This window comes from Aotus nancymaae, unplaced genomic scaffold (assembly GCF_030222135.1).
Source record: "Aotus nancymaae isolate 86718 unplaced genomic scaffold, 86718_ANA_hifiasm-v0.15.2.pri h1tg000029l, whole genome shotgun sequence".
NCBI classification, from domain to species: domain Eukaryota; kingdom Metazoa; phylum Chordata; class Mammalia; order Primates; family Aotidae; genus Aotus; species Aotus nancymaae.
This window is the reverse complement of record NW_026988442.1, coordinates 17,502,165-17,526,602: the sequence shown is the minus strand read 5'-3', so window position 1 is coordinate 17,526,602 and position 24,438 is coordinate 17,502,165. Positions and strand designations below refer to the sequence as shown.

Here is a 24,438-nt window from a genome sequence, read left to right as displayed (position 1 = left end):
TCAAATCAAGAACCTAACAATACATCTTAAATAACTAGAAAAGCAAGAGAAAACCAAACCCATAATTAGTAGATGAAGAGAAATAATAAAGACCAGACCAGAAATAAGTGAAAACAAAACAAAAAAAGACACAAAAGATAAGCAAAATGAAAAGTTAGGTTTCAAAAAGATAAACAAAATCAACAAATCTTTAGCCACACTAAGAAAAAAAGAGAGGAGACCAAATAAATAAAATCAAAAATGAAAAATGAGGCATTTGGCCAGGAGCAATGGCTCACACTTGTAATCACAGCACCTTGAAGGGCCAAGACGGGCAGATCGCTTGAGCTCAGGACTTCAAGATCAGCCTGGGCAACATGGTGAAATCCTGTCTTTGCCAAAAATATTTTGAAAAAATTAGCCGGGCCTGGTGGCATGCAAGGAAACTTTTGGGAGTGATGAAAAGGATCTGTATATGCATCATCCAATATGGTAGCCACTAGCTATGTACAGCTACTGAGCATCTGAAATGTGGCTATTGTAACTGAGAAACTAAATGTTAATTATGATTTAAATAAAGTTTAAAATTTAAAAACTAACACTTAATGGAAAACATTTAAGCTTCTTTGGACAAACTTAGGTATGAGAATCTATATTTTCAACTCTGATCTAAATACAAATCAAGTATTCTGATGAAAATTTAGCAACTGAATTGGGATGTGAATGTAAAATGCTCACTGGATTTTGAAAACTTAGTCTCAAAAAAATGAATGTGAAATGGCTCACTAATAATTTTGTTAATTTTGTTATATTGATTACACGTTGAGATAACTGTTGATTTATTATATTAAATAAAATACATTATTAAAATTAGTTTTGTTTCTTTTAACCCTTTAAACATGGTAGCTACTACAAAATATAAAATTACCTATCTCACATTACATTTCGACTGGAGAGTACTGTTCTACATCTTCACTGTGGTGGTGGAAACATCTGTCAAAACTACACTTAAAATGCGTACATTTTGTTGTATCAAAATCATGCCTCTATATAGTAGATAAAAATGTTAAGTTGGTAGTGAATATATGCTTGTGTGTGTGTCCATATAGGCATGAGAAGGAGGGCATATGCAGGAAAGAGGGAGGGTGTATCAATGAGTACCTTGTTTGTGATCTTTCCTTATCAATAATCAGAAAGGAGAAAAATTCACTGAGTATATACATGCAAAAGTAACTTTTCTTCTGAATAGCTACCATATTAAATAATATTACAGTTATTTAATGGTGCATCCCTCACTAGCCTTTGAGCTTCTTGAAGGCAGGTTTGAAGGCAGGAAACCTGGTTTTGTTCATCTCTGTATAAACCTAGCACTTAACATACATAGTACCTTATCAGTGTTTTGCAACTGTAGAATTTTCCCAGATACTTTATATAATTTAATTCTGTCAAAATCCCTGTAAATTTGGTATTATCAGTCCCATTTTTCAGATGAAAAACTGAGGGTGAGAAGGTCACAAAGGTTAAAGTAACTCATCAAATATCTTGAACTGTAAGTGAAAAGAGCATATTCCAAACCCACACTTAGAAGTCCCGGGCCCATTCTTCCAACCTGCTCCATACTGCCCCCTCTCCACATGGGCATCTCACAACTGTCTGATGAATGACTGAGTCAAAGATTTGCATTTAGGGGCAATGGAATCACAGCAATTTTCCTGAACTCCTAGTGTTATAGCTTCTTTGTCTGGAATAGGCTGTCTCTAGACAGAGAGCCACCTGGCAGCTCTTACTAGAAGATCAGGAAGGGTGACTACAGTACGGAAAAAATATTCCATCCCCAATTAAACTTTCCATCTGGGAGTCTGAAGAAGAGAAATAACACAGAACAAAGAGTATGGAAAAGAGAAAAAAGGAAATGCTGAATCTGCTAATATAGCTAATTAATGCAAAAGAATGAATATAACAGCAACTTCAGCATTCAAAAATGAGAAGTTAGGAGATCTAGAGAGGTACAGTTTCTAAGTCTTTTGGAGCTCTCCTTTAATTAGCCTCCCTGAATCTCAGCATTCCTGTTTGAATAATCCATATTTCTGGTTATTTATTCAGCTCCCCACTGCTACGCAATACCAAACCATATGCTGCAGGAATATATCACTTCATGTTTGCACTCAACCATCCAAAGACACTGGCAATTCAGACCTTTAAGAAGCTTAAGGAAAAGTCCCTTCAGAACATTGTGTTATGGTTAGAAGACTGAAGAAGCCAAATGCATCTTCTATTTATGCTATTTACTTAAGAGAAGGTGGGTCATTTCGATAAAAGGACAAGCAATTAGAAGGGTAAGGGAGAGAAACAAACAGAAGACTCAAGAGAGCAAAGCTAGCAAAAATCAGCTAAACACAAAAGGCCTCTGAGTAATTTCCATGTCCCTCTCTGCACTTTAAAAAAAAACGTTTTTAAAAGCAACTGCTCAAAGGAAGACTTTTGGTCAATGCAAGGTCTGGTACACACTGGACAAATGAAGAGATCTATTGTGCCTCCAGCCCTCCAGAAGCCTTTTAAATATAAGATATTTTAGAAACATACACAGTAAGTCATCACTTAACATCATAGACAGACTTAGAAACTGCAACTTTAAGTGAAACAAGATACAGCAGGTCAGATCCTCAAATAACACCGTTATAACATTGATGAGAAAAATTGGTTTCATTATATATCATTTCACTTAAAGTTGTGGTTTCCAAGAATGTTATCAACGATGTTAAGTGAGGACTTACTGTACCTGGATAATCCTAACATTAAACATAAAAATGGTCACTGTAGAACTTGTTATAATGTCAAAACATTGGAAATATCCTCAATGCCAACACCAGAAGAATAGAAAGTAAGCTACAGTCCCTTAAAGGCCATTATGGAGTTACTGAAAACTCTCATGAAGATTATACACAGCATGGGAAACAGCATGTGATGTTTGCAAAGCAGCCATATAGAAAATTGTATGTGTGGCAGGCTTAAAAAGTTGTTAGAAACTGTAGAAAAAAGACTAGAAGAAAACATATACCCAAAGACAGGCTGTGTTTGGGTCACAGAACTGTCTTTCTAACTTCATGGAGACAGAAATTCTGTCTTACATATTTCTGTGTAGGCCCAGCCCTTAACATAGTACCTTATCAATGTTTTCATAGCAGTTTTGTATGTTTGTATTCCAAATTCTATTTAGCAAATATATATCACATTTCTGAAAAACCTTTTCAAATAAATATCTCAGTTCAACAGAGCTCTCAGTGTACTTGAAGTTTTAAGAAAGCAGACTCTGGCTCAACTTCTTTCTTGTTTTTTTTAAAATCTCAGTCCTGCTCCTTCCATAGGGCACAATTTCATAACGACTAGAATCTTCCAACCATACAAACATGCTCAATTTTTTTTTAAAAAAAGTCCCTTGACCCTACACCACACTCTGGTTATCCCCTCAGCCCTCCCCCATACACTTCTCTACTCCCTTTCCTAGACAGAGTCTCAAGAGTTATCAATATAAGCTTCCTCTCCCCTTTTTGCTTCTAACTTTAGGATTCTATAAAATAACTGTGAAACTAATATGATATCCACTTTCAGGCATTAGAGTATAAATAATAAGACGTATAAGGAAAGTACTATAAATGAAAGTTCTAGAACTGTCTTACACATTTTCATATTTCCTATGCTAGGCATACAGCACATGTACAACTCATTACTGAATGAGGAATGAAAAACATGAAGGATATATTGCTTTCAATAAAAATACAGACAAACATATGGCATAGAGAGGTCTATGTAATATATACAGAAAATTGCTCCAAGTTTAGAAGTAATGGCTAGATTTCCCAAAAACTAACACGTTATGGGAAGGATTAAAAAAAAAACCCATTTAGGAAAGACCACATACATACATAAACAGATCCCCATGCCTGAAGTCTTTACTCTTCAGGATAAAGTCTAGGAAACTCAACAGAATAAATGACTATAGCTACACACTCTTGAATTCAGGCTAAAGTCAGGCAAAAAAGTTGGGAGAAATAGGGCATTCGAAACATACCTGAGCATGAGATTCATCAGCTGAAGACCCTCGCCCTTCAGGAAGCGCTCACGATTGGAACTAAGCATTAGACAGGAGCAAAGGGAATCAAACAGATTCTCCATCATCTCCTGCTCCTCAGCCGTGCTGGGATTGTGTCTTTTAAACACCTGTCAAGGAAAACACCACAAAACACAGAGCTATAAGAGCTATAAAAGAATGTCTTTTCATGAGCCGCCACCCAACCATTTCTAAAACCTGTGGGTCATAACTCTACGGTTGAGGAAACAGAAACTCAGCAAACAAAATTCTCATCAGTTTCCATTTTAGAGAAACGAAATGATTCACGTATAATAAATAAATGCAAAAAAACCACCAAAACACTCAACTGACCACCGGGTCCATTAGTAAGTGACAGTTCCAGGCAAGCAGATTTTTTAAAAAACCAAAACCCAAATAAAAACCAAAACCTTTTTATTGTAAAATATAACACAGATGCAGAAAAACTCCATAAAGTGCATACAGAACTAAATGAATAAAGTGGACACCCCTAAAACCATTATCCAGGATGAGAAACAACTTTGCCAACTACCCTCAAAGCCCTCCACTTGCCCAACCCAACCAAGTCTCATTTTTTTCCTTTCTAAAAGCAAGCATAATCCAGAGGGGTGAATTGTGGCTCAATATAAGGAAGCGTTTCCTGACAATCAAGGCTATTCAATTCCCTCACATGGGAGCTGGGGCTTTAATTCATGGGAAGGGCTTACAGAAGTTTTCCTTTTGCCAGAGATGTAAGGCATGTTAAGAGAAGCCTTTAAACCATAGATGCATATCCATACAATCTACTATGAGAAGATCAATCATCTCACAGGAAAAGGACTAAGCACGTTCCCAGAATTGGAAACAAATTCACATTTCAAAGCTTTATTTTTGGGGTGGAGGCCAAGCCACTCAGGCTGCTGGCACCAAGATGGAAGCTGTATGCAAACTGACATCTCAGACTCTCCCAACACTCTTAAGATTTTATCCAAGTCATCTATTTTCAATCCTGTTTTTAGAATAACACAGATGAAGTTTGTAAGAGGAAATCTTAACGGTATTTTCAGAATGCCAGCAGAATAACATTTCAACTGGATTTACATTTCTTACAGTGAGAAAATGGCAGTTTCCAAGTTCTCACGCCAGCCTTCAGCACCACATCCTCCCCTATATCCTCCCCTGGACCCCCACCCCACTGCAGTGGAACTTGTACTCCTTGAGCTCATTCGGATCCTAAATGAACATACTCCATTTTCACAGCAGATTGCAAGGAAAGTTGGTGAATAATCTTGGGAGTGGGTCAAACAAAAATAATTTGGTATGCTTGGCCCAGAACATACACACTTAAGTAAGAAGCACATCTTTTTTGAATTGACAACATCATATCAGAAGACAAAGAAAGTCCATATCCAATACACAGTGATGTCTGGTCATAAACAGCAAATGACTAAGGAAAGGAGGCAAACCACATCCCTCCATATAACCCTCAAACCTGCCAACATGCTCCATATGGCTTGCAGCACATGGTTTATTCCTTCCCACAATTTCCAGCTCCACCTCCCATTCAAAGCAGGCCATGTATCTTGCAGCAGACAGCAAGCATAAGAATTACTCACGGATAACTGCTGAAGAAGCACATCGATTCCATCCAGCTCCCCAAGCAACTCCCTGTTTTCTAAAAGGGGGGAAAAAAACAGAGAAAGAAAAAAAATGAACCTAACTGTCAGATTTTACAGCCGTCTAACACTGATACATCAGCAAACAAAATCAATACAGCTTGACAGAGTACAAAAGCAGCACAGGGAGCGAGAGGGAGAGCAAGGGGATGCCAAAGGCAAGAGAGCTTGCTGTCATGATCTGAAACAAGTCTGGCTCCTATCCTAACAGAATATCAATACTGAGAGGGCGCCTCACCATCATTGTCCTGGAGCAATATGGCCAGCACTTCACTGCAATACAGTTTGTTGGCATCGAAAGGCATCTTTGCCTATGGAGAAATAGGAGAAATGAGAAAAATGTTAAGGGGTCTTGCTTCCTTCCCCAGGACAAATTTTTCATAAATTTGTGAGTGATCTGAGTTAGAGAGAAGCAGAAGTTAGAGAGGGAAAAGGCAGGTAAAGGGTAAAAACATCTGCCTCTGCTCTCAAGAGTCCAGAACCAAGTATCACAGAGTCAAGACAGAAGTGACAGACTGAAACAATGGCTCTCGCTGTCTTCATGCCCAGGTATTCATGTTACCTCCTTGGTGAAGGCTGCAAGATTTCCCATTTTGAGTCCAGGGATTATATATGTTTGGCCCATAGTACTCAATGTGAACTAGATGAATGAGAGTTTTGAACTTTTAAGACTAAAACCCACCATGAAGCTTAATTCACAAGTTACAATCATAAAATTAGGCTATAAGTTAGTTGATATATGATCAGAAGTTGAAAGCAATTCTTGATTAGTTGAATGTATTTATCACAAAGTAGTTCCTTCTGGATTTTTTTAATGCTTAAAATTTAATTTGAAATCATAAACCTATCTGCTTGCATGCCATAATCTGCCTACTATTTAAAAAGGAAACCACATTAAATATGCAAAAATGTGTTAATATTTTAACACCCAAATTACTACCCACAATTCTTTCCCCGCTGCATGCCCTGCTCCTTAGGAGTTTCAGAAGGGGCACAACTACTGTACAGACTATCTTTCATGGCTGGCCACACTGTTGCTTCGGTAGTGAGACTTAAATATCTTGCCATTATCACTGCCCCTTGGATAAAGGTGTACAGAGAGGAGGGAGTCTCAATGATGTGTTTTTATTTATGGTGCCCATGATCCTTAAAATGCAGGCATGTAAACAATGACTATTAATCAACAGCAACCTTTGCTACCTATCTGTGTTTTTGAAATGACAAAGAATTTCTGTACTTGGAAAAGACAAGGGAAGTGTTTATCTTGGAACTAACACTTCAGTCACCTTACTGCCACAGATTCACGGATGTGTTTAGACACTGGTTTAGTACTTAAGGAGGAAGAGTTGTGCCAAATCAAGCAACATCCAGCATCATTTCAGTTTTCTGTGCACGTCTTCCTCATCAAGCTAAGTGCACCCCACAGGGTTTCAGGAGGTCGACCAAGTATGACCATCTGAGGTTAAAAGATCTATAAATGCAAGGTCTTACATGTGCTAACTGAAAGGTATGCTCCCTGGGCAAGCTTGAAGCCTTGTTTCAAGAAATTCAGCATAATAGTCAGGGCTTAATGCAAACTGTGGTATGTTTCACTTTAAGAAAAATGGTTTTATATTAACAAAAATCAAAACATAAGGTGAAAAGCCAAGGAGTAAGCATCTCTATCAAAATCAAGGATTTGCTAATAAAATTTCCCACTCAAATTATTTAAGTTCCAAATCTTGCTATTATATTTTAAAAGATTTAAGTCACACCAACTTAGATTTTAGCTTTGCAAGGGCCATGGTTCTTGCTTGAAACAAGATACTTAACTGAAAAAAGCCAAAAGACAGTAGGTCACTAGGGCCATGGCCCTTTCTGCAGATCTAATACCTCCTGTCCTTTATTCAATTTTGTAAGCTCCTGTTTTCAAGTTGGGGAGAGTTCTTCTTCCTTTCAATAAATATTTATTGGGCATCTGCTATATGGAAGACACAGCATTGAGCATGAAAACAAACAGGGGTGACTTAGACATGAACCCTATCCACTGCTGGTGGTATTTAAAAACCTTACACTGAATTAAAGTTAATTTTTTAGTACCGTCGAGTTTAAAAAAGAAAAAAACAAACATGGATGTGGATCAGACACACCTAAGGCTGACTCATGAGCACACCACTACCTACGTCAACAAGCCTGCAGTTCTCCAACCTTGTGCTGTGGCAACCAGGGCGCCATATTGAATTCGCCACAAGATATTTTAAATTTTCAAGGAGAACACAGTGGAATTTGATATCTCTTGAACACTGCACTAACTAGTAGCTCGAGGTACATTTCTTCTGGTGACATCATAGCTTTGCGGAGCTGCATTTGGATAGCTGCTCTGACAAAAATAGCTGTGAAAATCAGTGTGAAATCAGAATGATGATGGTGGTGTTCAATCTGATTCTAAGGTTTGAGGATTCATGCAGTACCAAAAGGCACACATAACATTAGGAAGTAACGATCGTATTTAAGAATGAAATAAAAATGTTTTTCTTTCAATTTGTATTATCTTCTCAAATAGCTAATAAATTGTCTGGCTATAAATACATATTAAACTGCTGGGACATAACTACTTAATAAATGAGACTATAAGGTACTTTTGGACATAGCGGTGCTGTAAAAACAAAACTACTGAGACAATAAGAGCGCCGTGAACTGACAATGGGAAAATATGACCCAAGAAACATTCTTGGTCTCAGTTTTCTCATCTGTAAAATGAAAATAAAAAACAACACTTTTTTTGATTAAAAGCATTAACATGAAAAAAATAGAAAAAAACCCCCACTTATTTGGAGAGTTACTATGAGAATTTAAAAACATAGTATGAAAGTATCTAACACACAATAGGTATACAGAAAACCACAAGTTTTTCTGATAACCACAACCAGAAATATCTGCATTAGAATCTCAGCTCTAATTTGGCGACTGGCCAAATTAATATCTTCCTCATGAAGTGGCTGTGCTAAAGGAACTGATGTGTACATAACATGCACCCACCAGTTGAGTTTCTTGCTATCAAGAATTCTTGGTTCCCGCAGGAAATCTCCACGTTTAGCTCTAAGACACTACTAAGAGTTTCCAATTTACCCAAAGTAAGTTTTTAAAAAATCAGACTGATAACTTCATCATTTTTAAATTAAAATATAACTTCTCTAATTGAGAAATTGGCATGACGGGAGAATGTAATCAAGAAACCAAAATGATGAGGCCCAATAACTCCCCAACGCAGAGCTCTGCATTGCTTCAGAACCTAAAAGCAGTGCCAGTTGGGAAGCAGCTTGGCAAGAGGAGGTGGCTTCAGAGATGCCAAGGCCCAACGCTCACAGGCTTTCCCACGTGGTTCCCATGTGGTTTGGGCAACACCATTTCCTCTTTCTGGGATTCTTTATCTGTAAACTAGGGATGGCTGTACCTTCTTGGCAGGGTTGTTTGTGAGGATTAGAAATAATTTATGTGGCCAGGCGCAGTGGCTCATACCTGTAATCCCAGCACTTTGGGAAGCTGAGGCAGGAGGATCATGTGAGCCCAGGAGCTCAAGACCAGCCTGGGCAACATAGTGAAACCTCATCTCTACAAAAAAATACAAACATTAGCCAGGTGTGGTGGCATGCACCTGAAATCCCAGCTATGAGAGGTTGAGGCCAGAGAATCACTTGAGCCTGGGAGGTTGAGGCTGCAGTGCGCTGTGATCACACCAATCACCAATGCACTCCAGCCTGGGCAACAGCGTGAGACCCGGCCTCGGAAAAAAAAAAAAGGCAAGACAGAAAGCAAGGAAAAGAAGAAAAAGAAAGGAAGAAAGGAAGGAAGGAAAGAAGGTTCTAGAACAACACTTTAGCATGTAGTGGGCAGTCAATACATAAAACTCCTATCAGATGGTGAAAACTTAGTGATGATGATCATGATATTAACAACCAAATGTTTTAATCTGGTAGAAAAGAAATAGAAGAAATCAGGCCAGGTGGGAAGAAAGAAAAGTAATCTTTCATGTCTAGCCAAAGACAAAAATTACAGAGGATATTTTCTTTCTGTTTAAATCTTAGCCAGAGATTGCACAATACCAAACTGCCAAATTACAAAGACATTTAATCAAAATCAGGAGAAAGGAGATTTTACTTAGCAGGTATAGTCTCTTGGATTTTGCAAAGTTAATCAGTGGGACTTGGAACTTGTAGGGCTCTCTTCTATCCAGGAGCCTGGCTCTCTTAAATCTTTCAGCTGTCAGAGTAATTAGAGTCATGCATAGGTTTGTACTCAGCATGTACCAGCCTTGAATAAAATTAAACTTCACCTTTTTGGGAGCTGCTGCTTTTCTGAAAAGTACAAAACAATTATGCTACCACCCACAGCCAGAAGCTGCAGGTTATATCTGCAGCTCACCTCTGGTACCTGAACACATGGAGCAGGTTCAGACACAGCTACAGCTCTGTACAATTGTCAAAGCAGATTGTGCCCTGCAAAATCCCAACCTCCGGTCATAGAGGCTAAGGACTTTAGCATCAACCAGTTGTACCTGTAATATAACTTAGTTGAATGTTGCAACGGTTTCTGAAGCACTGATTTAACTGGGTAACAAGGGAATCTTAATTTTGTTTCTTTAGGAAAGAAAAATCAAACTTGGTTTTGCTGTTATTTTCAACAGTACAAAATATCCTAATAAGCTTGTATTCCCCATTAAAAACATTAATTGTGATGCAGCACCTCTCACACTACTGTTACCTACTTACCTGTTAATCCATTTAATACAATCACTTACAATGGGTTTTATCCTCATTAGAATAAATTAGTGAGGTTTGGATTTGTTAGATGAAGAGATCCATGAATATCTCTATACACTGCTAGGCTACCAGTACAAAAAGGAGAAATCCAACACTAGAATGCTGTCACCCATGTGTCACTCACTTTAAGAATTACTCAAGGATTACTGAATAAATATGGGATGATCAGTCATATCGTAAGGTTTTATCAAGCAATCTAGACATAAGTACTCTAGGACCTTGGTTTTCAGACTTTAGCTTACATCAGAATCACCTGGAGGGCTTATTAAAACACAGACTGCCAGGCTCCACTCCAACTTTGCAGACTCAGTGGGTCTGGGTGGACCCAAGAATTTGCATTTCTAACAAGGTGCTAGGTGATGCAGATGCTCCTGGCTGGGAACCATAGTTTGAGGACAACTGGGAGGAGATACAAATATGACAAAGACATAGTCCTTGTAATTATAAAATGTAGGGGTATTTGGAGAAAGAAAATCAGTACACATAAGAATATTCAAGTCGGCCAGGTGATGGAGTCATGTCCACTTTACAGATGGAGAGAAACGCTGGGTCACATAGTTATGGGGAGATGCTGGAACCCAGACAGGCTAACTCTCACAAGAGAACCTATTGGAAAAAAATGAAGGGGTTGATTTTTTATAAAAGAAAGTGGGCAGTATAGGCTGAGGGCAAAGTACTATGGAAAGGGGGTATGAAGAAAATTCTGGAGGCTTGGGTCTTAATCCTGGCTCTATCTCTAGCTACAGGGATTTGGGCAAGGCACTTAATATCGATAGGTCTCGATTTTAAATTTTTTATCTACAACAGAACTTACAGATTTCCTTTCAGTTTTGAAAGTGATGGAGGCTACACAGAAGATTAGGGATTTAAGTTGTTTCATGAAGGGTGTATAGAATTTAGAAATACAAACAAGGAGTCAGTCATTCTGGTAGAGTCAGGAGCATGAGCAAAGCCAGACACAGAGGTCAACATAATTTAGACCTTTGCAGAGCAGGGGATACGTTTAAAAAAAAAAAAAAAAAAGGTATTGAAAAGGTAATAAAAGCCAATGTTTCAAAACTGAAAAATGAAAAGGTCAAATTGGGCCAGGGGAAGAGGCTTAGAGAAGGTGAGATCTGATGTAGAAGGCACAGCATCACTCCAGGTAAGTTTCTGAACAGGGAATGGCATAGTGAAAATGGAGTTTTAAATTAGTCTCCAGAGTAAAATGGTTAACAAGAAAGTTTACATTTCCAGAGGGAGTGGATCTTAGTGAGAGTTTTACATTAGAATCACATGTGGAACCTTTCTAAAATATACCAAAGACAGAGACTGAGATAGTAGATCTAGGGTGCAGTGTGGGAATCTGTATTTGTTAAGTTCCACTGGTGATCTTAATTCAAACCCTCAGCTGAAACCCAGTGCTATAACATCTTTACAATCTAAAAGCATTGTCATATTTGATTTCACAATAACCCTGTGAGACTGGAAGGGCAGGGAATATGATCCCCATTTTTCAAAGGAGAAAACAGGGAGAAAACTGTTAAGAGGCCATTAGCCACAATCACACAGCTAATAAGGGCAATTCAAAATCTGGGTCCAGTACTCACTAAGAGTCATCATGATGTTGAAGAGAATGAAGATTATAACTAGTATTTCCCCAGATTATGAGAAATAAGAGCAAGGCATTGCTGTTAAAGACAAGCCCTCTTGCTGGCCTCACCCTTGAGCAGGACTTTATTTCATTAACTAATTAATTAAGCCTGGGCAGCACAGTATTCTTCTAAAGGTACTTGCTTACCAGTAAAAAAACCCAAATCACATTTTGATGTTTAAATATCCCTAAAAGCTTGAAAACTGCTTAAAAGACAGCAACATGGCTATTTATGCCCTGAGGATTACACCAATGCAGTGCCTATGTGGCAAGAGTCAACAGCTTCCTAAACTATCAAATGGGCCCCTTCATTACGATCATCAGGGTAATGGCATCCAAGCCAAACACTCAAAAGTCAATTTCCCTTCCTATGTTGCCAATTAAAAAAAAAAAAAAAAAAAAAAGACTGGCGAGTTTTAACAACTTTCAAACGGCAGAAGGTCTGACATTCTAGTTTAATGAACATCCCTGAATCAGTATTAGGTCTCAAATAACTTGGAAAGATTTGTCCTGGCATAACAGAGACAAACAACTCTTGAATTACTTGGTCTATTTCAAGGTTGAGTCCCTAGCCGGCTGCTGCCCCCCAACAGCTCAGGTCCCTGATACTATGCCGACCCCTTAAAACTGGGTGCTCTACTTTCCTCTCCACCACTTGTTGCTCCCAAAATGTCTCAAGGCTTTGGAGAACAAAAATGTGGTGAATATCGAGAAAAGAAGGAACTGAGTTTACAGAGATGTAAAGGAAATTAAATGAGAAACAAGCCTCGTTCTAAAATCAAAGGATATTTAAACTCAAGAGAGGAGGTCAAAAGGAAAGTTGCAAATGGCAATGCACGAATTAACTACTTGCTGAATGCAAGACTGAAAGGAAAGAGGGGTGGGGTCTGGAGGGAGTTACAGTTTACTGACCTCTGCTGGGCAAATGTGCCCTTACCCACTGATGGTAGCAGCTGGGCTAGCTGAGCATCCTTGAGCCAATATGTTATGTAAATCAAGGTTACAGATTTAATAGGAACAAATGGTTGAATAAGTAGGATTGGAGAAGACTAGATTGTCAGAAAGGGAGAAAACCACGTGGCATATGATATCTTAGGCAGAACTTTCTCCTTTAGCCCTGCCAAGACAGTGGAGGACAAATCTGACCTGAAACACTCCAGACTTTCTGGATGTTTATGACATTCTGAAGCAGAGCAAGGTCATTAACTACTTAGAGCATCACTCTCGCTACAAAAAAGTGCCTCCTTCTCATCAAAAAGTTGGGATCCTTGCCTGCCTGAGGACGATTTCAGTAGCATATAAGCAGTTCCAAACTGCCTCCCATCACACCTTTGGTTAAAACTATTCTGAGAGGAGCTCTTGCCTCTTCTTTTCCTCATTTACTCTATCGGACAGTACTAACTGTTAAAAAGACAGTCACAAGGACTCTGCTATGAAGGAAAGAGAATGAACAATCCAATAGAAATATGGACGAAGAATATAAATATGAAGCTGAAAGACATGAATACAAATGGCTATATCAACAAGAAGCCAGTACACTCAGCTTGATTTTAAAATTACAAATTAAAACAAGATCAATTTTCACTATCAGATTAACTAGAAGCAGAGGCAAACAGATAACTCTAAATCAGTAGGGCAGCTGATTTATCAGTGGGATATGATAAATCAGTGGGAATAATTTTGCAAAACTACGAATAATGTGCATACCCCCTGGCCTATCAATTCTACTTCTATGAACTTACCGTACAGATAAACTGAGACAAATGTGTATTTTAAGAAGTTTGTATACGCAGTCCTCCCCTTATCTGTGGCGAATAGGATCCAAGACCCCCAGTGGATGCTGGAAACCATAGATTAATTCTATATTTACTATGTTTGTTTCCCCTATATGTACCTATAATGAAGTTTAATTTATAGGCCAGGCACAGTGGCTCATGCCTGTAATCCCAGCACTTTGGGAGGCCGAGGCAGGTGGATCACTTGAGGTCGGGAGTTTGAGACTAGCCTGGCCAACATGGTGAAACTGTCTCTACTAAAAAATACAAAAACTAGCTAGGTAGGGTGGCACACACCTATAATCCCAGCAACCTGGGAGGCAGAAGTTACAGTGAGCGGAGATCATGCCACTGTACTCCACCCCTAGGCAACAGAGTGAGACTGTTTAAAAAAAAAAAAAAAAGTAAAAAGAAGTTTATTTTATACATTAGGCCCAGTAAGAGATTAATAACAATAATAAACTAGAACTACTATAACAATATACTGTATAAGAAGTTTTGTGAATGTGGTCTCTCTTTCAAATACCTTATATTTACCTGTTTTCAGACCGTGGTTAATTGTGAGTAACTAAAATTCAGAAAGCAAAACCACAGATAAGAGGGGACTACTGTATTCGCAGCAGCACTGTTTACAATAGTACAAACTTACAAGTGGGAATGATTAGATTAATTTTGGTGCATCAGTGTGGTGGAATACTAACTAGGCAACAGATAGTTCAGTGAGAAAATCAACTTGCATAAGAAAATATATAATTCTGTTTTGAAACACACACTCTCTCATATACATAGAAAATTTCTGGGAGAATGGATGTAATAATGTTAAAGTGACTGTCTCTGGGAAGTGGAACTGCAGATGATCAGCAGAAGGGAGGTTTTCAGTTTTATACCTTCTGTATCACATGAATTTGTATGTATAACATGTTTGTCTTTCAGAGGTACTAAAGACTCTTTTTAAAGCCTTTTCTTTTAAAACAAACAAAAAGGAGAAGAAAGAAGCAAGAGGTACAAGAAGCTTCCCAAACTAGATCATATGGCCCAGCATCACCGTTTATGCCAATAACCCAGCATCAATCATGCCCAGAGCAAAGAAAGGCGTGAGCTGCAGTTCCCCACAGCCAAACTCACCTTCAGCCTCTTCAACAGCCACTGCAGAAGACCTTGCTGGGCACCCTCTGTACACATCTCAGGCCGGAACTCAGCCATATTTTCCACAATAGCTGAAGGGAGACAGACACCTTTGTTTGCATCTGCAACAAGCTTGCTTCCCATGACAGGTATGTTATTCCTCTTCCCTCTTCCCTGCATTCCTCCCTGCCAGATACTGGGTTGTCATTTTTAGATTAACCAAGGAGTTGCTGTGGTTTTCTTCTTCCGGTTATGCTACAAGTAAAACTCATGACTGAAAATGGTAGAACTCACAAAAGGGATAAGTGACAGATTTTCTATGCTAATAGGGAAGAAAACTAGAGCAGAACACAAAAGGCCCACTCAGTCCTGCTTGTAGTAGAGTCCCAGAGTCCCAGAAACCCATAACCAAAGAGACAGGGAGGTAGGCAGAAGCCTTAGGGAAAAATCAGGGGCTGGTGAATTCAGAGTCTCTTCCTTTCCTGATTCATTCATTTGCAGTTCGATTTCCCTGCATCAGGTGGAAGCAAGAATATTGCAAAGCAGGAAAGTATGGTCTTTTTAATTGAACAAAACAATATGCACAGAGGGGAAAGGCCATGCTGGCGAGGTAACTCCCAGGTACTAGGAAGCAAATATAATTGGCCCTGCTACCTCCTACAACAGTCAAAGTGCTGCTTAATAGAAAAATTAAAAATTAGGAGGAAAAAAAAGTCATTGCATGACTATGATACTAAAAAGGAGATTTTTTTTTTCTTTTAATCACATAGAGTCCTCAATATCAAATGCTTTCATTTCTTTCAGCCCCCCTTCCCATATCCTGGAACATGCTACTATCATGAAACAGATAACAGTTCTGTGTTCCCTAAGCACAATACCCAGAACACACTGGGTGTGAATTTTGAAGGAGAAAAGGCTGAAGAAGTCACCACACCTCCTATCTTCTTCCTCACGCCTTTGCCCATCAGCCTCCCCAATGGCAAGTTAAAGGATGACCAGGTAGGGGAAGCACAAAGCTGTCAGAGCAGAGCAGCAATGAAACCCTGAGAGATGAAGAGCACTACAACACTTTGAATTACTTTCTGACATTTTCTACAAAAATCAACTCATTCATTTTAATCTTCCATGCCTCTATCTTATTCTTCTGCTTCTATTTTAGATGGCTTCCTACTGTTCACTCAAACAAAATCCAAACATCCTGCTTTGGTTTACAAAGTCTTCCATTATCTGGACAAACTTACTCCTCCAGTTCCATCTCCTGCCTCTGACTGTCATGAGGCGTTTCTAGTCTTTCCTCAAATCCTAGCCCCATTTATGACTTTGCAAATGATACTCCCCTGCCTGAGGGCCCTTCTCCCACTCCTCCATCTGTCAAAAGGCAGCTGTCTTCATAAACAGCCACGGTCATGCACAGGAGCTAGCTGCTCCTATCTAGTATTTGGAGGACCTTCCTCTTCATTGCCACAGTGCTTTTCACTGAGCCCTATGATACCATCTGTCACCCAGCATTGTCTTTCCTTTCTTTTCGAGACTCACCTATTCATCTGCTCTGTCAGGAGCAGAACCATGCCTACTTCACCATAATCCACCCTAGTACCTAGCACAGTGCCTGAAAAACACTAGGTGAAAGAGGGAAGATCTCCTGAGCTGTCAGTAGCTCACCGGGCTGCAAATAGATCTCTGTAGACTGGCAGGCTGATACTTTTTATTAACAAACAGTTAGCAGTCAATCAACAAACTTTTGATACCGCAAAATCCAGCACTTGGCTAACAAATGGCAATGCCAAATTCTGTCTCTAGACTACAGCCAACCCAAATTACAGAGTGCTGTGTTCCTACTCTTCCCCGCCAGAGCCCATCTTTCCCTTTCTTTATGATAATCCTCACGGAAGAGAGTCCAGAACTACATGAGAAATCCGTGGTACACAAAGGAGCTAAGAGGAAAATCTAATTTCATCAAATTTTCGCTTCCACTGGGCCTCGTCCATTTCTCAAGCTCTGCTTGCAGATACGTCACTTCTGGTTTTATAAGACAGTGACCAGTAATAAAGAGGGGTACCCCAAAACACAATTTTAAATAGGATATTGGTTCAACAACTTTACAGAAGGAAAGACTGGGGAGATTCAAGGAGGAGAAGGAAGAGGAAAATACTACAAAGGAATCCACTTAAATAAAAATCTGATGTAGGGGCAGTCAAGTAGTCGCAATATTTCAACTCAGTTTACACGGTAGTCTATACCTAAGAAGAGAAAGAAAAACTCTTTTTCAAATAAAATGTCCTAAAGTTTGCAGTTCCACTGATGGAAAGTGATAAGAAAAACCAACTTAAAATGATTTAAAATGTTTAAATATACACATTCCAAAGGAAACAAAATTAACCAGCATCAATTTCGTCCTAACTTTGGAGGCGAAGGCCTGCTAAACAGAGCCAGTGGTTTTTGTCTAGGAAGGTTACCTACTTAGTGGATTTCTGCTTTTATTACCTACAAGCCAAACCAAAGCTGCAGTTATATGAAATTTACACAAAGGTCTTCATTTCTGAAAAGGCAGTTTGGGAGCAGAAGGAAGGAAAACACTCCTGCTATTGACTCTATTATGAAGGAGGAAGGGAAATGAGCACAAAGTCCCAAAACAAACACAAAGCAACTCAGGCAATGGCAAGCACCCTTCCTCTCACCCAGAGTGTTGTGGACGCCATCTGCCTCCTCTTTCACAGACTCGTCCAGGCGCTCCAGATTCTGTACCAGCAGCGCTACCACCTGCCCATCCACCTGCAGGAACGGCAAAGCAAAAGGAGAGAGAGATGTCACAAAATGGTCCCCAAAATGGTCCCATTCCCATACTTACTTCCCCACTCTTTGCATGAACAGAGTAAGCAAATAAGCACCAGTCTATGGTTTCCAAGGCGCTCTCCCATCCCATTATCTCTTTTGAGTCTTAAAGTGACCCTGAGGCAAGTAAAGGGCAGGCATCATTATCTCTAACTTCAGATGAGTCCATCGGAGCTTAAGGAGACAGTAAAATTCAAGGTTAAGAAGCTGGTGACAGTGTTCGCAGTCAAACACAGACCATTTGAAACCAAGACCTGTGCTCTTTCTCCTTCTCTGTGGTACTTAAACACCTTACATGAATGCCATCTTAAGTCAGTTCAACAGTTCATTCAAGCCAAAACACGTTTCTAGGCCAATGCACCAGATGTTTCGCAGGAACCTTCACTAGCCACATTTTACGTTGACCTCAAAACATTCCTAAGTTTTCTTGCTAAGCTTTTATGAAACTACTACTTATGAAGAGTTTATAGTTCCCTCTTAAAAAGAATAATCAACACAATAAAATATCTTCTATTTGTATGACAGTGAATGCATAGAGAGATACTGTATTTCTCTTACTGGAGTCATACATGTTGAGACAGGTAGGAAACTTTCAGTAGTCATACCATAAAGCTGATGTTCAGGATGTTAGTGACTCAGCCAAGAACACACAGCTACTGAGCAGTGGAGGCAAAGGCAAAAACCAGCCTTCCTTCTCCTTGGGTGAAATAATGCTTTTACTACTTCATGCTACCTCCTGTGCACAATCTGTGTTCTAGGGAAACTGCCCTTAGGTATCCCTGAGGCACATCAAGGAAGATAACTAAGGAATCACCTAGTTTTCTATCCTCAAGAAGGGATGATCCATCTGGTGACAGATTCTTAAGCACAGCCAATAAGTAAAGTTGCCTCTGAAGACATGGTCTACTGCATATTTGTGTTATCCTCCCTCTCAGCGTTTTGGTTTCCTCACTTATGAAATGGGGTAAGTCGTAAAGAGTAAATGAAAATACATGACAGGCCTTACCCTAGGTGTAGTTCATGGCAGCTGCTCGAAGAATCAAGTATAAAGTTTGAATCTAGCCTTTTACCCCGCTGATACCTGATTATTCACTGTTCTTTTCTCTCATTGGCTAAGAAAAAGCCAACTTCCTGCAAGTCGGGCACCTCACCTCATTCATCTTTGTATACCCTTCAAAGTCTACTGCAATGCCGTATACAGCAGACACTCAGTAAACCTTGCTAGATTTAAATAAACTGATGGAACACATAGTTTGTGCACTGTAATTGCTCCATTTATCCATCCTCATGTACATCTTTCACAGGCGAGAAAGCAAAGGCTCTGAGAGGTTAATTAGCCTGACCAAAGTCACGAAGCTGGTGGCCGAAGTGCCCAACTCCGAAACTCTATTTTTTCCCATAATCCCCTATTGTTTCAATGAGGGGAAAGAATGGAGAGAGAAAAAAGAAGGAAATGATCTCATTCAACCGATACTTCCAGAGCAGTTATGTGTAAGTTATTCTATAGACAATTCAAAATGAGAGGCAAGCAATGGCAGGCGGCATAGATCTTGAAACATGGACTCTTTACTGTGTCTGGGTGAGACTTAAGGGAAATATATGGACATGGTAAACATGAAATTATGGACTAATTTGTGATACCTGAATCACAAATGAGTTAGATTCTTCTAGGCTCTCCTTTATGTTCTGGTGTGAGGAACAAGGAGGGGATACTATTTGACAGAACACTGTTGCCAGATTTGGGAGCCTGTAAACACAGAGAGTGCTGTTTTCCCATCTTGTGCCAAGAGCTATAGAATCTTGCTCTCAAATCTCACAGCCAGCAAAAAGCGTCACTAAAGAAAGCCACTACAATGTTTTCCTTAATTAATTGGACAATTTGAGTATGTGAGAGAAAACAGAAAAACATCTGGGGGAAAAATATGAACCATGTCACAGTATGTTTTTCCCTAAATCACCCTGATTGACTTATAATCTCCCTGAATCCTAGAGCAGCAGATACCGCAGCTCCGCTGGGTATCACACGGCTTGTCAGTTCTGCAAACTGCTTCTCCAGTTTCAATTGCTTATTGCTGCTTTATCTGCATCATTTTTTCCCCCTTTCCTTGATTCTTAGTTATGTTTCCCTCGCTGCTGTCTGGAAGGTGGTGGGGACACTGTCAGTGAGCAATGCGTTTTAACTCCTAGAGCTGAATGGTTATGGCTAATGGGCATCTGGCTAGAGGAAAATCTTTTTGCTCACTATGGAAATTCAACTCCTAACAGGCAGCCTTTTTAAGCTTGCAAAGTGTGAAACTTTATGTTTAGTTGGGCTAAATGCAATTTTATCTGATTGCAGCAAGGCCAAAAGCAGTCAAAATACATTTAGCTCAGAAAACCCTTCGAAAAATATTTATATTATGCATAGCTCTGGATATTGCTCAGTAAAAAGTACAAATTAGCATTCTGTTCTACTCCCTCTAACCCCTTGGGTCTACCTTCAATTTTCTGGACCTGTGACAAAGTCTGAAACTAAAAACAAATCCTGCTTAGGAATTAAAGCATCAGCCAGAGCAACCAACCCTTGCCTTGGAAATGAGGACTGTCTTGGGCGTGATGTTGTCTGATAAGTCATTTGTTATTTCTGATTGTTAGCAGGCCTCCCAAACAATTTTCTGGGAAGTCCTACTGAGAGAAGTTTAGGGGCATGATCAGACATCATCTTCCACTTGACCTAAGAGTATGGATATAAGAGAAGAGGAGGAAATGAAAAAGAGACAGGTGAGAGAGTTTGAAGGATTCTTTTTCCATCTAGTATGATGTGCCAATAAGCTTTCTCAAGAGTTAGGTTGAACTTTTCTGCCTACTAGGAGTTTCAGAAATTTCATATTAATAAACAGTAATAACAATAAAACCCCACACCCACTGAATCTTGATCAAACAAGTTTTGAGAATACACATGGTAACATGGTCATAACGCAAAACTCAAGCCTGTTGTATCCTATCTGTAATTTTTCAGCTTCCATTCTTGCCCCTCCAGTCCATTATTCACATAACAGCGTGCTCTGTTTAAAACACTGGTCAGACTACATTACCACTCCCCTGCTTACATCCTCCAATTAGTTCCCTTCACCCTGGTAATGCCACCCAACCTCTTCACCAAGGCCTACAGAGCCCAATGTGGTCTGGCCCTGACTCTGCTTTCTCCCCTCACCCCAGCTGCACATAAACAAGACTGGCCCCTTCTCTGTTCCGTGAATATGTCAAGCTCAGTCTTACCTTAGGTCTTTTGTCCCTTTCCCATCCTGCTGCTGATCATTCTGAATGGCTGGTTTCTTGTCATCCAGAACTCAGGCCTCACCCGACTATTTAATCCAATCTGACTTCCCCGCCACTCTATAGCACATCACTCTCTTTTAATTCTGTTTAACAGAGAACCATTCTCTGATAGTTTTCTTGTGTATTTGTCTACTGTTTCTCCCTACATTCATACCATATGAGCTCCACAAAGGCAGAGGCTCTGTCAGGCTTGCTCACAGCTATATACCTGATTCCTACAATCAGGAATACATAGAGCGCTCAATCAACATTTAGTGAACGAATGAACACATGAATTTTGCTTTGGAACAAATACAGATGAAGGTGAGAACATGAATGGAAATGGGAAGGAATAGGATCCAGAAATTTTTGTAGTAAGTACCCTTACAGCAACATAAACCTTGCCAACCTCAGTCTCACCTGGGCAGCACAAATGCAGCGCTAACCAAGTCCAAGCCAAACCAAGCTGGGGCTTCAGAGTTTAACGTTTCAGTAGGGTTAACTGAGTGCAAGAATGGGTATGGAGGGTAGCTCCCTGGCAGTCCACATCAAAGCCACTTTTGTGGAACTCTATAAAGAGTTTCTATAAAGCAAATGCTGGCTCCTAGACACTGGCCAGCTCCACCACCCAGCCACACTTCCATCTCTGCCGGCTGGGACACCTCCACATTCTCTCCTATGAAAGCCTCCCTTCAGAGGCCATCACCGACACGTGCAGCTGTGCAGCCCTTCCCGATTATTCCCATCAGAAGTGAGCGCTCCCTCCCCTTAGCGTCCACAGAAGTGCACCTCTCTCATAGCTATTCTCAATGTTCTGCCTTGTATTACGATTACTTACTTCTTCCTTTTTATTTTATTTTATTTTATTTTATTTTTTTTATTTTTTATTTTTTTGGAGACGGAGTTTCGCTGTTGTTACCCAGGCTGGAGTGCAATAGAGCGATCTCGGCTCACTGCAACCTCCGCCTCCTGGGTTCTGGCAATTCTCCTGCCTCAGCCTCCTGAGTAGCTGGGATTACAGGCACGCACCACCGTGCCCAGCTAATTTTTTGTATTTTTAGTAGAGACGGGGTTTCACCATGTTGACCGGGATGGTCTCGATCTCTTGACCTCATGATCCACCCACCTCGGCCTCCCAAAGTGCTGGGATTACAGGTGTGAGCCACCGCGCCCGGCCTATTTTATTTTTTAAACTAAAGCTCTATCCTCTCATGTCTTATTTAGGCCCACACCATTCAAATGTGGTTTTATTGAGTGTTTGTTCAAAATGTTTTTGAAATATTGTTTGAACTGAAAAAAATGTTTGTTGAACTCAGTATTCACAGACATCTCACTGTGTGGTAGATGATACATACAATTTTAACTTGACATTTGCTAAGTTCTTAATATCTGCCAGGCACAGCACCTTTGTAATGGTAATGGGCATTTTTTTATTGGCTGTTTACTCTGTGCCAGACTGTTCTAAAGGCTTACTAAATGTCGCACTTGTTCCTCACTTTGGAACTATGATAGGCACTACTGCTAACTCCGTTTTACAGAGAGCAGTATGGAGAGGTTAGTAACTTTCCCAAGGACAGAACTGGTAAGTGACAAAGCCACCGCTCTGACCACTCCCCTGATGGGGATCACACCTCAGGAAGGAGAAACTTATAAACAGGCGTCTATAATCCAATGTGACAAGTACCAGGATGTTCAAAGTGCCAAGATAACACATCCTGCTGAGGTGATGAGTCTGGAAAAAACTCAAATGGGAAGAGATCAAGTTTAAGTCAAGCCTCGCAGGATGAGGGGGAGTATTTCAGGTAGCCCCAGAGAAGCAAGGTGAGGCAAATGGAAGGCAGAGCACGAGCAAAGGCATGGGACTACCTACCACATGGCAAGTTCTGGGGCTGGCAAGTAGAAAAATGACTGTAATATAATCATCATTATCAAGAAGTCCAAAGTCATCTGTAGAGAGGTAAGCCAGAGAATTGCCATCGAAGCAATATACACTCTTGTTTATCACTCTTCAGAAAAGAGCCCATTTTCCAGGCTACCAAATCGACTTGTTAGAAAGCACAAATATTTGCCTTTTGACAGCAGTGGATATGAACCAAATTTAAAAACCCCAAAGATCCCTGAGAATGCCAGGACAGTGTTCTTTCCCCACAAATGTGTTAACCTATTGCTTAGGACTTCCAACTGAGAAAAAGACCAAAGCAATAACTGCAAACTGCACACCACAATAAATTCTGCCGTATGCCCTCTAGCCTCTGCTCATGCAATCCCAGGCCTCAGATATTGGCCCCTAATTAAAACTACAAAGACAACTCAACCCTTGTAATATGAGAGTACTTATCAAACTTCTTCCAGAAGGCAGCACAAGAGTAAAACAAAGTAAATGGAAGCCCACCGCTGGTTCTGTGCTCTGGTATTTACTGATGACTTCTGACTGTTGCAGACAGGCAAATAATATACTGGAGTCCAGGAATGTTCAATGTTTGTGATTCCTACCAGCCCCACAAGGATAAACCTGTAAGAGTCAAAATCTTAAACTAATATAACAATAATAAAAATTAAAACTAAACTAAACACACAGAAAGAACATCCTGTATAGCAGCTACCTAATGGCTCCCCAGACTGAGGGTGAACTGTTCCTTTCCAAACAAACAATGAAATCTGCCAAGATGCAGCTTTTGTCGGTGGGCTTGGCAACACAGAAAATACAAAGGGGGCTTTTGTGTGAACTGCTGTTTCTGGGTACATTTTACATGCAACAGCCAGGCTAGCTGATCCTCTCTTGTCTTCCCTATTCACACAGGCAAAGGATGGTAATTAAAATCAGCCCAGGGACCAGGCAGGAAGGCTCATTCAGGGCCACGTAATTAACCTCTGGAAGGTAAGACTGCACAAATGACACTGTGGGGACACAGAGTCGGAGCAAGTGCCACAGTCTTTCTTCAGATGCTCCTCAAAACAAAAGGACACCCCAACATCATCCTTTTCTTTCTGCACAGTGGTTCAAAGGAAAAATAAAGGCCCTGAATTCTACAAAAGTAGCAGTTTGCTCTCTAAAGGAGCTCGAAAGAAAAATGGCCATAGAAATTTTCATTATGCTCAGTCATAAATGGCCCTGCTGGACTGCAGCCTCACTCTCTGTAAGAGCCAGTTCTTCATAACCAGTGGGTTCACAACCCCTTCATTCACACCAAATGCCAGCAGCGCACACGGCACATGGGAAATTTCTAGTGTCAAG

The 24,438-nt window shown here is 40.1% G+C and overlaps 1 protein-coding gene across 2 annotated transcripts in view; it reads right to left on the bottom strand.

The window, feature by feature from the left end:
- The window catches only part of CTNNBL1 (catenin beta like 1), a 181,000-nt gene that overhangs the window by 91,481 nt on the left and 65,081 nt on the right, over window positions 1-24,438 (bottom strand). For both annotated transcript variants that reach the window (XM_012455042.3, XM_064382424.1), the window contains exons 6-10: window positions 17,753-17,846; window positions 15,075-15,166; window positions 5,981-6,053; window positions 5,683-5,741; window positions 4,049-4,197 (exon numbers count right to left, since the gene is read on the bottom strand). In XM_012455042.3, coding sequence (XP_012310465.1) covers window positions 4,049-4,197; window positions 5,683-5,741; window positions 5,981-6,053; window positions 15,075-15,166; window positions 17,753-17,846 — 467 coding nt within the window. The remainder of the gene's footprint in view (window positions 1-4,048; window positions 4,198-5,682; window positions 5,742-5,980; window positions 6,054-15,074; window positions 15,167-17,752; window positions 17,847-24,438) is intronic.